At 31.5% G+C, this 16,031-nt stretch overlaps 2 protein-coding genes across 2 annotated transcripts; both read left to right on the forward strand.

The window, feature by feature from the left end:
* The first annotated feature begins 5,778 nt into the window (after positions 1–5,778).
* LOC113872912 lies at positions 5,779–8,944 on the forward strand. The gene is made up of 4 exons (XM_027510798.1): positions 5,779–6,296; positions 7,294–7,525; positions 7,765–7,942; positions 8,352–8,944. The coding sequence occupies exons 1-4, from the start codon at positions 5,780–5,782 to the stop codon at positions 8,880–8,882; spliced, it is 1,458 nt and encodes a 485-aa protein (XP_027366599.1). The 5' UTR covers position 5,779; the 3' UTR covers positions 8,883–8,944.
* A 667-nt stretch (positions 8,945–9,611) lies between these two features.
* Positions 9,612–13,503, forward strand: LOC113872750. The gene is made up of 7 exons (XM_027510549.1): positions 9,612–10,377; positions 10,695–10,750; positions 11,263–11,372; positions 11,492–11,651; positions 12,077–12,169; positions 12,774–12,905; positions 13,422–13,503. The coding sequence occupies exons 1-7, from the start codon at positions 9,660–9,662 to the stop codon at positions 13,473–13,475; spliced, it is 1,323 nt and encodes a 440-aa protein (XP_027366350.1). The 5' UTR covers positions 9,612–9,659; the 3' UTR covers positions 13,476–13,503.
* The last annotated feature ends 2,528 nt before the right edge of the window (positions 13,504–16,031 follow it).

A 16,031-nucleotide genomic window follows, 5' to 3' on the forward strand; every position in this document is an offset into this window, starting at 1 on the left:
GAGATGAAAAATAATTTAATATTTCAATGATTTGAAATTTAAAATATAAATATAATGATAAAAATTAATATAAAAAGAAAATTTTAAAATGATTAATAATTTATTTTTTGAGAAATATAAAAAATAACTAATAAAAGAGAAGTCACACATTATAAGAAAAATAAAATACAACAGGAAATGTTTTTTATTAAAAAAAATTCCAATTTATAATATAAAGGTTAATTATTATTTTTTGTTCTAAAAGGTTAATTATTTTACTTTCATAATATTTATTTACAAAAATTAAATTCCATTAATTTGTTGGAGATTTTTCCACTTTGGCAAAACTATGCTAATGTTGTTTTTGAAATCATGTTTTTCATTTTAAACAAAATTAATATCGTTAAACAAACAACCGAGATAATAAAAAATTTCTAACTCCTGAATGGATCTTTTAGACTTTTTTACAGAAATATTTAAAATAATAATAATAATAATTCTGAAATAGACCCTTGCCCAAAATATTTACAGGGATAAACCTGATTTTATGGGTGCTCAGACTGAATTTTGAGCATAACTTTTTTTTTTAATATAATAAAATAAAAATTATTATTTAAATTATATTTATAATATAATATTTTATTAAAATAAATATTTATAATATAATATTTGAATAAATATTTAAATTTTTTTTAATAATTCAAATAATAATATAATTTTTATTATTTAAACTATGTTTATCTTTTTATATTATTTAAAATTAAATAAAAATAATAATAATATTAATTTTAAATATTTATTAAAATTTATTTCATGTATTTAAGATAATAAATAATATTTTTATTTTTCTTATTATTTTATTTAATATAAATTTATTTTTTTAAATGATATTAATATTATACTGTGAAATTATATTTTTGATTATTTAATATTATAGATTTTTAAAAGATAAAAATTACAACAATAATTTATTTAATTTTAAATTTGTATAAAATACAAAATATAATAGTAATTTATTTAATATTATATATTTATAAAATAATATTACGTATTAAATAATAACTAGTTTATTTATTTATTTTGAGATATTAATATTTATTACAATTTATACATAATTATTTATTTTAAAAATATGTTGTTAATATTAATAAATATAATTAAATAATATTATGTAGATATATTATATATAATTATATATTTAATATAAATTACAAATAATAAAAATTTAAAAGTTGCAATGACATTAATAAAATTAAAAATGACATTAATAAAATTTTAAAATAATAACAACAACAAAAATTAATGGCGGGAACTAGAAGCTTGAGCGATGTTTGAACATGTTTTCCTTGTGTGAACAGGGGTATGACAATAAGAACAATTTTTTCCTGACGTTGTTGTTCTTTAATGTCCATCTCTATTCTTATCTTACTAGACTTGGGTCGACCCTTTAAAGTTATTTTTAGTTTTAGATTTGGACACAAAATTGGACTCATGTAAGTTGGCCAATAGTTTTCGTGTCTAAGTTCTCCAAATTGACCTTCGTATACCTTAGAAACTTGTTGTAAGGTATACACATGAGATATGTATATATTAAAGTTGTAGTGTGTGTGTAAACATGAAGCAAGTACATGCGAGCATGGGATGTGAATTTTTTGAAATTTGCCACAATCACACCACATTTTATCTAACCGTACTGTAAATCTTCCTATGGGTCGAATTTCTATCGGATGTTGTGTTTCTTCGACTAAAAATTTAGTGCTTGTTCTGTTAAAGGTGATGACTCTATGAGTGTTCACCTTTGACTGTGCATCTTGAATTGTTTTAGTTGCAACCTCTGAGTATATATGTCCAGCATTAATCATTGCATCTACTTCCTTACTTCTGTCAATGAAAAACTTATTGCAACAGATGTATGTTGTTATGACCATAGAGTAAATTGGTAAGTTTCTGATTTTCTTCAAGACCAAATTGATTGACTCCACTAGGTTTGTAGTCATGTGTCTCCGTCCGTTGTCTCATGCCAGTGTCCATTTTTTTCTTGGAATATTGTCTAACCATTATGCAGCTTTAAGATTATTATCTTTTACTATGTTGTAATAGTAAAAGAATCTCGGTTCAGTCATCCCATATGCTGGAAACAAAATTACAAATTAAATTAATATAACTAGCTAAATAATTGTATAAAATATTAATGATAATATAGAGTATGTAAAAAATTAAAATTACCCATATTGACGACATCTTTCTTCAGTGCAGTATTTTTGAATCATCGCATGAAATTTTGTGCAATGTGTCTAATTCAATAGACATGGACATAATTGTTTTCTGTCCAACCACTTTCATTTCTGAAGTATGCACTTCTTAAGGCCTCGTGACGATTTGAAATGAGGCACAACCCCTCTTGCGGGGTTACGTACATTCTTAAGTTTTTTTTAAAAAAAGAACCATGCATCACTAGTTTCACCTTCAACCACAGCAAAGGCAATGATAATTATGTTGTTGCGGCCGTTTTGTGTAACTGTCACTAATAAAGTCCTTTTTGTATTTGTTAGTCAAAAATGTTCCATCCACTTGAATAATTGGTTTGCAAAAGGCAAAACCATCAATGCATGCCTTGAAGGTCCAAAATAACCTTTTGAAAAATACATTTCCCTCGTCAAGCAAGTCACTGTTGTATGCTGGTTGTGTACTCAATTTTCATATGAAGCCCAGAACATACAGTTGCATTACAAGTAACTGTCTAGGTAACTTATGGTATGACTCCTCAGTCATGTAAACCAAGGCTACATGACTTCTCAGTCACGCATGCCAAGAGATAGTGTTGGCTTAGTCATGTAGACCAAGAGATAGTGACATCTCCGTTTATCTATAAATATGTTCATCCAAGGCCACATGTTTTCATTCAAACTTGCATCCATCTTTGTTCTTTGTTTCTCTCTGTCTTTGCTCCCATTACTAAAAATGTTGTTCTAGAAGCAAAAGAACATAGGTCCGCCTTCATTGAAAGAACAGTAAGTTTTACACATTAGTATTATTAACTGAATATGTAAATCAATATTTTACATATAATGTTACTAATTTATTAATAACTGTAGAAAACTGAGAACATGATTTCATCTTTCTGTCATTCAATGCCAGAACTCAGTCCTCTAATTGTTCTTGTACTTGAACAACTTAGTTTTGCTAGAGTAGCAAAGTTAAGGCATCTTAAGGTAGATCACGCATTAATAACAGCTTTGGTCGAAAGGTAGAGACCTAAAACTCACACATTCCATTTTTCAACAGGGGAGTGCACCATAATCCTGGAGGATGTTGCACTTCAACTTGGGCTAAGAGTTGATGGTTTACTAGTCATTAGTCCAACAATGTTTGACTGGGAGGAAATGTGTGACACATATCTCGGTATCGTGCCAGTCAAGGGAGAGTCACTTATTGGCTCTATACTAAAACTAAAGTGGCTGAGAGACAACATGCTACCATTACCAGAAGAACCATATGAAGAAGAAGTTCACGTCCATTGTAGGGCTTATATACTAGGTTTAATTGGAGGTGTTTTGATGCTTGACAAAACAGGCAATAAAGTATATCTTATGTATTTAGCTTTATTAACTAATCTTAGAAGAACAAGACGATATAGTTAGGGTTCTGCTTGTTTAGCTATGTCGTACAGAGAAATGTGTAGAGCCACGAAAGTTAGTAGCAAAACAATGGGTGGTTGCTTATCACTATTAATGTCTTGGGCATGGTATCACATGCCATATATTGCGCTAATTTCTAATAATCCACCAACATACCCTCTCGTGTGCCAATGGAGCGGGAGTAGAGTACTAAACTTTTGAAATAAACCTCACAATAATGTTGTGGGGGTACAGATCAATGTTTGATCACATTCAAGCTAATCAGGTAACTCTTCATCTTTATTTTCTTATCTTTTACACATCATCTTAAGTAACAAAGTTAAATATATTTGTAGTTTTTATGGGCGCCATATCCAGACTTGCAGACATCAATACCCATAGAAGCATATAGAGATGTCCAACTGTGGACTTCATGTACTGTCATCCTTTGTTTTGCAATTGTTGAATGACACTAAACAGATAGAGTCAAATTACAGTTTCGTCTAATCCAAGAAATCTCTTCTCTACCTAATAATTTGAATGACCTCCACAAAATTGACATGAGAGAAAGACAGGATGAAAATTGGGTTACAAAACATGCTCAATGGATTGAGATATGAAACAACAGACATGAGCTGACAATAACGGGTCATCCAATGCAAGGCCCATTGTATCACACACAATAATACATGGCATGGTACATTACCAATTCTATTTATTTCCTATCTGTGCCACCACTACTACAAGATCCAAGGAGGAACGACTAACAACTAAAGACTACCAACACATTTGAAATTGGTATGACTTTCACACCGTCGTATCACGAGACTGCATCAATTCGTCTAAACATTACGTCAGAAGCAAACATAATTAACACAAGACATTCGTTTGCAACAACATCGGATGATTTTTTTACAAATTTATTTGAAGTTAATTTTATAACTCCATCTTCAGCACAAACTTACATGCAGTCTTTTTACCAACCGGATTTTGCTAATAAACCTAGTAATTCATCAAGTGTATTCCAACAACTAGACCTTAATGATTATCCAAATTCTTCATAAGTTCATTCTGAAATCTCAAAGCAATAACCACAACAACGAAACCCTCGTTGTGGAATTGACCATCATAACGGAGATAGTTAATTATTAATGTTGTTATGAATTTGTTATCATCTTTATTAATGCACTTTATCTTCATCAATGTTATCTTAATAATATGAAAACGTTAATTTCAAAATATTTGTCTCAACTATAAATAATTAACTTATAATTTAATATTTTATTTACTTTTTAAAAATAATTTTTTTATTCTTAAATAAAATTAATAATTTATTCAAAATTATAATAGTAAAGTTTAAGGGTTTAGGATATTAAAAATTATAATATTAAATAATGACATTTAAATAAATTAATTAAAATAAATTTTTTATTCAAAATATCATTTTATCATACTAATATTTAAAAATATTAAGTCAAAATTACATATTTAAATAAATAAATAAATAGAATTATATTTAATATATTTTTTTAATTTTGAAAAATATATTTAGTATTCTTTAAGTATAAATAATTTAAGCATTAACATTATTATCTAAAATAATATAATTATTATTTAAATATTTTAAATAATTTTTACAAATTAACTAAAAAAATTCACTTATTATTTAATTATTTTAATTAGTTTTTAAAAAATATGTCAAATAAATTTTAATAAACATTTAAAATTAATATTATTTTTATTTATTTTTAAATAATATAAAAATATAAACATAATTCAAATAATAAATTTTATTTTATTATTTGAATTATTAATTTTTTTAAAATATTTATTCAAATAATATATTATAAATATTTATTTTAATAAAATAATAATATATAAATATAATTTAAATAATAATTTTTATTTTATTATATAAAAATATATAAAAACAAAAAAGGAAAAGTTATGCTTAGGATTTGGTTCCTGAGCACTCAGAGGGAATCGAATTCTGAGCACAATAAGGTTTATCCATTTAAATATTTTGGACAAGGTCTATTTCAGAATTTTTATTTGTTTTTTATAAATATTTCGGTAAAAAAGTCGGGTCCTTTGTTGGGCCGAAAATAACTATAAAAGGAAGAGGTACTGACTCTCCATACACACAGAACCCTGGAGAAGTGGAAGATCTGAAATTTGAAGTGATGGCTAATGTTACTGGTTCTGAAGAACAACTCGTTCTTGATTCTGCGCAACTTGAACTTGAAGTCAAGAAGAAGCGACTCTTGGAGGAACTCGAATCCGCGTTGGTCCCCAAAGACGCTGCTGACAAAGTCGTAACGGCACAGCCGAATCCTATTCGCCCTTCCTTAGGGATCGAGGTTATTGACGAAACGGCGTTACTCCACTCCGTTGTCAAGAACGGTGCATCTAAACAATCCATTTCAAGAAGAAGAGGAGGAGGATCCAAGAACACCACCACCACCACCACCACCACCACCATCACCACCACCAAGAAACCCGAAGAGTCAAACTCAAAGTCAAAGAGTGTGAAAAAGTACTCACGCAAGGAAATGGAGGCTTTGAGATTCGTGAAGCTCGCTCAACAGCGCAAATTGTGGAAAGCAATACACGCTTCACTTCAAAGCGCCGTCGCCAACGAGTACGAAACTCTGCTTTTCACTCCCCAAAATCCTCTTCCACGCAGCAAACCAATCCTCAGTAAGTATTTTATTATGTTCGTTGTATTGTTTTCGAAATCCAGTAATTAAATCTTGCTGTGAATGCTTAATTCTTTCATCTTTTTCGTTTCTTTGTGTTGCAATAGTTCTTTTCTTTTAGTTCTCTTTTAAACGTACGTTTTGGTGGTAACGCGTGAAGCATCTCTAAGGGATAGGGGAAGAAACTCATTCTCGTCAATGAGATAATCATAATTTTAGAACAATATGTTTCTTGTTCCTCGTGCTGAACGAACATAAGTAGTTTCTCGAATGTGTCTTTTATTGCCATTGGCTGTTGCGATGAGCATTGGAAAATTCTCAAGTTGACATCAAGTGCATTTCTGAACATCCTTGCTCCTTGTTGTGTTGCTATTTCTTCAATCTGGATCATTGATTGTTCTTTGCTTGTATCTTGAGAGTTTCGTCTACAATGTTTTTCTCTGCAAAGCATTAAGTTATTTTTTTCTGGTGAAACTGTGTAGAACTATATGGTTCTGATTTTTTTTCTTCAATCCAACCATCTCCTGGTTGATAGCTCGCGTTGTGTCAATTTGATGTTTTCAATTTCTGTGATGGACAGGTGTGGCTGCTGCTAATGGAAGATGTAGATATATGAAAGTCTTTGTCCATTGAAGAATGAGCGAAAGGAACCTGGAAAAGATCTAATTTGCGACATTAATTGACTATGTTCTGATTTGTGTACTTAGGCTCTGACTTCAGTTCCATGGTTGCTTGTGTAAAATCATTGTATATGAAAAGTCTTGTGCAGTAGGGTTGATTGTAATTTTGAAGATTACTTTCGTCATGCAATAATGACGATTGTTTGATGTCTTTGTTCATTTTTTACATTGTATGTTGAGAATGATATTATTGATCTTTCAATAAGAAGTTCAATTTCTTGTTTACATTGTGTTTAAATGAGAAGGACATGGCTTTACATGGTTTGTTCTTTTACAGATACTAAATTATATATTTAACCCTTCTTAAATTATATATTTCAGGTGCAGCAAATTGTGAAAATATGGATGGTAAAAATGTGAGTTCTGAAGACCCTTCTTGTACTCATAGTCTAATGGGTGAGGAGCTCTCAACTGTGGAAGAGTGCAGTGAAGATGATGATAGTGAGGAAGATTGTGCTAGCATCCTAAGGCCTGCCTTTTTCGTTGCGGGAGAACCTAATTTTGATGCTGGTCCACCAGAAGACGGATGGGAATATCTCAGGCGTGTCAGGTATTACAGTAACTGTTAGCCGCTGATTGCTGGTTCTATCTATGATGGATTTAAGCTTTGAAATTTTCTTCCTGATAGTTTCTTTTTTGTTGTTCTGCTCTCCCTAGAATATATATGCTAAAGGTTAGAACGGCCCTGATCTTTGGTCTGTTAAATGGATGAGCTGGGGAAAGTTTACTGCAGCTTATTACCCAGTAAGAGAAATTACAAGGTTCCTGAACTTTCTTTTTCTTGATCAGGTGGGAGGCTGATCAAATTCCAAAAGTGAAGGTAGCAAAACTTGATAGAAGTAAACTTAACAAAGAACAAAGTGCTTATATGCCCAAGATTCCTGATATTGCCAAGTGTCCGGACCATCTGTTGCCATTGAAACAGTGGGAGGATGTATTTCTTGCTGAATTTTCAGCACTGAGAACGGTATGTTCTTCAAGAATCTATATCTTGATGTCCTTTGTCTTTTTCCTCATTCATTTTCGTTTGGAAATGGAATGACCAATACTCTTTATCCAAGATTTGGAGTTGCTCTATTACTGTACCACTGTATGCACACCATTTGACCCATTTAAAGTTCTTAACTGTAACTGGACACATAGACAACAATAACAACTGTTATGCCTTATTCTACTTGGTGAGGTCGACTACATGATCTTATAATAACACACAGAATGATTTAAATTTACATTTGTTCATATCATTCTGTTGAATAAATATAATAAGATGCTATTTGTTGTCTTGCTAACAAAGCATTGGATTGGGAGTCTACTATTTTTGGTTAACACCGTAATTCTTTAAAGGATTTTCTCATTGTTTTCCAAATTCATTCCAGAATTTCTCATGCCTTGATGGTTCTAGTGCCATATGTTCCAGTAATCTACATGTTCAGAGTCGCATCTCACAGCTAGTTGGGAACGATTTTGGAGAATTTTCTGGTGTTATGAACAGAGATGTCTTACTTTGTAATCATTTGAGCATTGGTAAAGCAAATGATGAATCTACTAACTTGACTGCTGAAGGCAAGGAAACCTCCATTGATCAAACTAGCAGCAGCTCTCCCTCTCCTCCTTTGCTGTCTGTAATCTTAGCAATAGACTCTGTAGCTCGGGTATCGATGTTACTGAAACGAATTAGGTTGCTAGAGCCTGCAAACACCCTCACAAAAAATGATTGCATGTGGCTTTTTGCTCTCTGTGCAACAGTTGATGCTCCTCTAGACGCTGACACTTGTGCTGCTCTCAGGAGTCTGCTGCGGAAGTGTGCTAGCATCCGTGCCGGTAAGGCTGAACTGGATGACGAGGTTGTAATGTTGAATATATTGGCTACAATTTCGGGGAGGTATTTTGGACAGTCTGAAAACTGAATTTCCCAGTTTTGTAACTTTGTTATGCCATCCGTGGGAATTGGGATGGGCAATAAAATGTATGGTGGTCATAACTGTTTTAGATGGTACATGAATTTTTTTTTCTTTAGTTTTACTATCCATTGACTTACAATATGAAGAATTTTTATTAGGAAGTGTATTATTTTGTCAATATATTCTTATTGACATTCTTAATCATTCTTATTTATTGATTTCTTAATTATTGTTTTGATTAACTAATTTGTTTTTATAATAATTCTATATTCTTTTTGCAGTCTTTTGTGCGCATAAAGTTTCTGGAGTTATTGCTCTTAAATGCAAGTCAAAAAAGAAATTAATTAAACTCTGTCTTTATAATTTTGTCGATTTGGGTACAAATCGGTATAGTTTAAAATGTTTTATTAATAGGATGATTGATCGATCTTAAGGTTGTAAAAGTTAAAATTTTTAAGGGAAAAAAAAGATATTTTATAGTTTTAATATAGTGACTATTTTTACGAAGTTTTCAATATTTCGAACCTAGGTGACGGATAAAGAAAAAGAAAACAAAAACTGTTGAAAATAAAATTAGGCTTTGTTTTTTTATTGGTTAATAAACAAAGAAGTAGTAAACGGATAGGAACGGGAGATACGGTCAAAATTGTCGTTGGATTTTAAGCCGGGCTTGGGCTTGGGCTTGGGCTTAAGGTTTGGTTTGAGGAAAGGAACATCTATGTCCCCAGAGAGAAGCAGGAAAGTAGAAGCCGTTTTGTTTGTTAGAATAACAAAAACTACTTAATGTTCTCCCCCAACACTTGCACTCTTCCATCTCAGTTTCCCATTCCATCACCATCACCATGCCGTTGCAATTCCCACCTCACCCTCGTCTGCTCATCCTTCCGCCGCCGCAGTCGCAGCCACAGACGCCACAACAAGCTCTCCGTCCCCACGACCACCACCACCTCAACCTCCTCTTCCGAACAGAGGTTCGAAGCCGTCATCGACCTCACTCCTCTTACCACCCTCCAATCTGACATTCGCCGACTCCTATCGTCCGGCGAAGACGCTTACCGCGATTTGCAAACCCTCATCACTCTCGACCATAACCGCAGACTTGTCGTTTCCTGTCGCCCTTCCACGTTGCATTTCCTTGGAACTTCGGCGGCTTTGAGCTTCCTCGCCTTTTCTGTTTTCGGCATTTTGGTTCAATTGGTTTCTAGGTTTCGTTCTTGGCGTCGTAACGCGTCTAGCTATAGGCCTGTTGTGCGGAGGGACCGAAGTCTCGGGGGAAAAGAGGTCGTAGTTGGGTGGGGTGAAGGCACCGATAACAAGGCGCTGTCAAATCCCTTATCACCGCCGGTTGAGGATTCTGTTGTCCAGCGCTCCACCAACAATAAGGTTAGGGTCCAAAGGAAATTGCCGCAATGGTGGCCAACCATAATCAATTCAAACGGTGCCATTTCCGACCTGAACGAACAGGAGGAATACAAGAGAGACGCTTACAGAGTGGTTCGAGGTTTGTTTCTTCTTTTCCTCTTCTGCATAATAGAGAAACCATTCCATGAGACAAGGTTGTTTCTGCATGAACAAGAATGCCTCGTTTTGATGAGGGGGAAGGGGGTTATTGAAATGCATTGTTTAGTGGTAATATTTTCCTTACAACTATCGTGTGGTTTTATTAAGTACTACTTCCTAGCTGTGTTTCAAGTCTCTGGATAAGTAATAATTATTTTTCATGCCCTTCATCTGTAGGTAAATCAGACACGTTTAATATTTTCTGTAGTGTTTTGCCGTCCTTTAATTAAAGTTGCAACTCACCCACTTGATTTCCAGCAATTATCAACAGTAGATTGGGCGGAAACGACATCATGGAGAATGATATAATTCAAGTCAGTTTTTTTTTACCCTTTTTCCCGATGATTTACCCAGTTTTCAAAATTATATATACTATTTGTCATTATTATTTTGGTAAAATTAGTACCTATATTAGGTTGCGCTCGATTCTGCTTCACTTTGAGTATTGTCTTAAGAAGAAAACATTATTAGGCCTATGGTAAACTCTGCAGCAAACTACTAGTAAAAAGTTAATGTACTATGTGGTACTGGTCTGCGTCAATTTTAATATTCCCCTTACTTTTTTTTTAATTCCTATATAAAGGAATCCTTTTGGTTAAATGAAGTAACATAATGAATTGCGGTACTAAGGTTTTCTCAGGTGTAAGGTGTTATATCTGTGTTAGCCATTTGTCTAATTGATGAGCATTAAACAACACCATACTGATGGTTTCTGATTATTTTTATTGATGTGTACATATAATAAGTATTTTCAGTGATAAGAGGAGATTATTTTTCTTCTCTCTTCATAACCCTTGGACTGTTTGTTGCTTGTACACATGAGCAGTTACGTCAACTATGCAGAACTTCTGGTGTGCAAGTGTCTATTGAACCCACAAATGTTCGGGACTCCTTGTATCGAGCGTCTGTTAACTTTGTTTTAAATGTATGCAGCAGGTGTGATATTACTAGCCCTACATTCTTGTGTATCTCTTTGTTCACTGCTTGATGGCACCTGTTAATCATGCTGTCTACTCCTGTTTTATGATATCAGTGGTAACTTAGTTTCTGTTCAGGGCACCAACTTACTCTACTTCAATCGATATTAATGGTGAGGATGCTCGGCAATTCCTTGCTGGATTTGCTGAAAACGTTGGCCTTGAAAATGTTCGTGCTGCAACAATTGTGTCCGCAGCTGTTGCAGCCCGCACCCGCTCTTGTCTTCTGCAGGCTTGGGTAATTTTCTTACCCTAAATCTCCTGATCTGGTAATATTGTCTTTCAGTATTTAAGTTCTTACAAAATTACTTTTTTGTAATGAATATTAGAGAAGGAAGTTATATTTTCAGTTAAAATACTCTTGGCTATATTACTTTATGTTTCTGGAAACCCTAAACCCAATAAATATGACCATTATGTCTGTTTTCTTCTATTTTATGACCCCGGGAATGACAGAGTTTAGTTTAAGCCTTGGATCCATGTAAAATCTATATTCTATAATTTGACTATGGGTCTTAAAAATGAGTGTCGAACCTGACAGTGTTGTAACTTAATGCTTGAAATTTAGACCTCATTCTGATAACTCTTTTTCTTAGAAAGTTAATATTTGTCATCTGGAATGCTCAGTTAAATTCACGCTTTTGGTGGTGTTTTCAATTACAGGCTCTGGAAATGCAAGGAAAACATGTTGATGCTATGGTAGAACTGTCAAAGATATGCCTTCTTCTACGAATATTTCCTCCCGAGGAATCTTCGGTATGTATCTTAAATAGTAATTTGAAATTTATTTCTCCATTAAATTCCCCCACTTCTCCTTATAGCTATTCTTAAAACTGGGGATTACCTCTTACATTGACTACAATAGCTTTTGTATGTATTTTATTTTGATATTTTCATCTTGTTTTTATTTCACTAAACGTTAGAGAGAATTTAATAACAAATGATAATTCATTGCTTTCTGCTTAATTTTTTTGAATTCTTTAATGAAAACATTATTTAATTAGAATGAAAAGAGGGAAAATTCTGGGAAGAGAAAGATAAGAAATCCTCCAAGGTAGGGTGAAAAAACTCTTTTGGGTGAAAAGAACGTGAAAAGCACAAAGAAATTGCCCAATCTCTATGCATGTCTGAAATGGTAATTGCCTTGAAACAAGCATTGGCAGTACACATAGAGATGTCATGTCATAAATGCAGCCTCTATGACAGTTATGTCTTCTCAAGGACTGGTGAATAGGATAATTTGGATGAGGTATTATGTATATAGAAGGAATTTTCTTATAAACCTTGTCTGCTGCAGTATATGATATATGTATTGACCTGGTTTTATATTTTAGAGCTTACTGTGGGTGTTTTTCTGCAGCCTGAAATGGAGATGGTTAGTCGGGGCCTAGAGAAACACTTGAAACTGGAACAAAGGAAACACCTTATGTTTCTCTTTGGTAAGGTTTGCGGTGAGGACAGTCACAGGATTGCTAGAGAAGCCCTTGGTTTGGTGCGAACCTATTATCCTATTTTGCAGATTTTGCACATATGATCACTTGTTTCTTACAATGTAATTGTAATTTAATTGTAACTGAAACTACCATGGGTTAAGTAATTATTGCAGTGCAACCGTAAGATGTTCTTCTGAAAGAATATTCCTGCATTGGGTGTTAATAATATGAAGGTTTTTCAATCATAAATACCATGGGTTTAGTATTCTTATTTGTTTTTTTTTTTTCAAAAGTTATTGCTTTTGTACTTACTTTTAAAGTGGACTGTTCATTTTGCACTGAAATATATATATATATTCTGCAAATTTCCAAAAGCAAAAGGCAAAACAATGTTAGTCAACTGTTGTTGTGCTTGTTGAAATTATTGTTTTTCCTCCCGCAGTTTTCATGTTAGTTCTCTTGTGATAATTTGTGATTAGGTTTGTTAAATTATGAATATTGAGTGAAGTATCTTACCTCCCTTGGTGTTGATTTTTTGCCTACTAATATAATATGTTTCTCCTCTTTTTGTGTAGGTGCATTCTCAAAATCGTTGCACTGATCAACTTGAAGACAGCACTGCTCCATGAAAAATAATCTCAGCCTGCAGCCTCGTACGAAAAAAATTGAAGATGCATTCTTTTTTAATATTTGCAAGTCTAATTGTTTAGATCATGTCTGTTTATTCAATAATATTTAGATAGTTTATTTTAGTTATGTATAATATTTTCAATATCAAAAGAGGATTCTTTTATTGTCTCGAAAGTAAATAGAAAATCGTCATTTGAACTCGGCCATAAAGTCTTTATACAACATTAATAAATTAACAAATAAATCGGACACCAGACGCCTGACAACAGGCTGGTCCAATCTCTTGTATTAGAATTACACATGCATAAAATAAAATAACCATCATATCAAACTCATGATTCTTTAAAACGCTCTTGATTTGGCTGTTTCAGATTCTACCTGACCCACTAAAAGATGCTCAAGTGTATAGTATAATTATAATGTGGAGTAGCCAGACATTTACCATCACGTAGAGTCAACTAGTGAGAATTTTTGGTTAAGTTTTTAAAATTATATCCATAATTAATTATATATTCACCAATAAAAATAAAATAATTCGATTGAATGCAATATTTTTGTTGATTAGTTTTTGTTTGATTGATGGATTTATAGTTACTATAAATAATTTTAAAAAATTATACAAAAATGAATAAATTTGGCATTGCCTCCTGATGTCACATAATATAATTTATGTTGATAAAATATTTTTTTCTATGAAAAATTATCTTTATATTGTAAATTCAAGTATTCATTCTTAAAAATAAAATATTCTACGTACATAATTTCTCTCGTGCAATGACAATTCTGCAGATTTTGGTAATGTTCTAAAATGATAGGCCTTATGCCCGAAATGTACAAATGAAAACTTTTTGTTTTTATCATGGTACCGTATGGAACTAAATACTTATAACTAGAGCCTTTCATAGTGTATCAAAGTGAAAAGAGACACATAAATAATGCATGTTCTTCTTTTGCTGGGTTTTTTGTGTTGTTTGTTTTGACTTACTCGGTAAAAAAACTTGAGTGTTGTCATTGCTTTGAATTTTAGGCAACACGTCAAATATTTCTGTATAATTTATTTTTTTTAATCTTTTTGTGTTTGTTTGATAATCTTTCTCATTTTTATTGTTTAAATTTAATTCTTAATTTTAGTATATCCCTACATGATGCATGTGCAGCCATATTGCACTAGAAATTCTCATTTAAAATTTAAAAAATGGAAAAATATCTATAGTACACCTATGTCTGTCAATTTTCTGTAGATAAATATTCCTCAGTCCATTCAGTTCATTTTTTTTCATTTATTATTATTATTTGGGTATTGTTATATGTGAGTTTAACTGTCATCTCAGTTTTCATGAAAAAAAGTCATCCCAAAGTTCAGACAATGTTTTAGAAATCTTTTTAATTAGTTATCAAATCAAGCGAACCTTTTACTTTTCATATTTTTTTAATTAATATTGAAATTTATTCAAAGCAATATTAAAGATAATAAAAAAGTGGCATGCTTTTAATTATTAAAATAATATATTAAATAAATTTTAATATAAAATAATTTGAATGTGTGTATTTTTACATCTTATATATATTTATTTTATGTATATTCATAAGTATATCCACCAATTATACATATTTTTATTTATTTTTCCTACGAGACAATAAATGCTTTTAGTTACCTAGAATGTAGTCAAATCTTGCTTAATTAATAGAATTCATTTTGTAATTAAATTGTAATAAGATTTTAGTAGGTAGCTCTTAAAGCATATCAATGAATAATATAAACTCCAAAGATTGTTTTAAAAAAGAAACCATAATTTTCACATTATTATCTAAAACAAATTTTTTAATCAGTAATAATAACAGTTTCTATACAATTTTTTTTTTATAAAACCACAAATTAAATATATATAAAATTACATAATATTGTTAAATACTATAATTTTTAATAACATTTTATTTTTTAAGAATTATTTATTTAATGTATATATATCCACAAATTACACTGTATACTTACTATGTTTTTCTTGCAGGACAATGAATGCTTTTGTGTTTTGTATAATGTATGAAAATCTTGCTTAGTCAACAGAATTCATTTTGCAATTAAATTGTAATCATATTTTAATTGATAACTCTTGAAGCAAATCAAGGAAAGACCGTTACAAAAAATAAAACGGTAAATTATACATTATTATCTAAAATGGTTTTTTGAATGTGTAATTAAAGATATGAAATAAAGAATTATATATATTACTTTTTATAAAAATTACAGCATTCGGTGCATTGAAAATTATATGATATTATTAAATGCATATTGAGATAATTATATTTAAAAATAGTAATTCTCAAAAAAAAAAAAAAAATTAATGTGTGGGCATTTACAAGAGGAAGGAGAATATTCTCATAAGTTTTGCCATATAAATCACTTGAACCTATTAGTGTATTATTACAACACAAAAGCTTAGGCAGAGAACACAGCACGACACTGCAAGTTGAAGCGAAAGAAACGTCTAACCCGAATAAAAATACCTAAAGAAATGTGGTGTGTAATAATATGAAGGAGGGGGTGATTCCACCGA

This window comes from Abrus precatorius, unplaced genomic scaffold (assembly GCF_003935025.1).
Source record: "Abrus precatorius isolate BTA unplaced genomic scaffold, Abrus_2018 Scaffold7, whole genome shotgun sequence".
Lineage (NCBI taxonomy): Eukaryota > Viridiplantae > Streptophyta > Magnoliopsida > Fabales > Fabaceae > Abrus > Abrus precatorius.

What these genes read in the sequence shown, in the direction of transcription:
- LOC113872912 (XM_027510798.1), top strand. Translation starts at nt 5,780, where the DNA reads ATGGCTAATGTTACTGGTTCTGAAGAACAACTCGTTCTTGATTCTGCG. An exon ending in ACGCAGCAAACCAATCCTCA is followed by an intron (nt 6,297 to 7,293) that starts GTAAGTATTTTA and finishes AATTATATATTT; the next exon opens with CAGGTGCAGCAAATTGTGAA. An exon ending in AATTTTCAGCACTGAGAACG is followed by an intron (nt 7,943 to 8,351) that starts GTATGTTCTTCA and finishes AATTCATTCCAG; the next exon opens with AATTTCTCATGCCTTGATGG.
- LOC113872750 (XM_027510549.1), top strand. Translation starts at nt 9,660, where the DNA reads ATGTTCTCCCCCAACACTTGCACTCTTCCATCTCAGTTTCCCATTCCA. An exon ending in GTTTTAAATGTATGCAGCAG is followed by an intron (nt 11,373 to 11,491) that starts GTGTGATATTAC and finishes GTTTCTGTTCAG; the next exon opens with GGCACCAACTTACTCTACTT. An exon ending in CTAGAGAAGCCCTTGGTTTG is followed by an intron (nt 12,906 to 13,421) that starts GTGCGAACCTAT and finishes CTTTTTGTGTAG; the next exon opens with GTGCATTCTCAAAATCGTTG.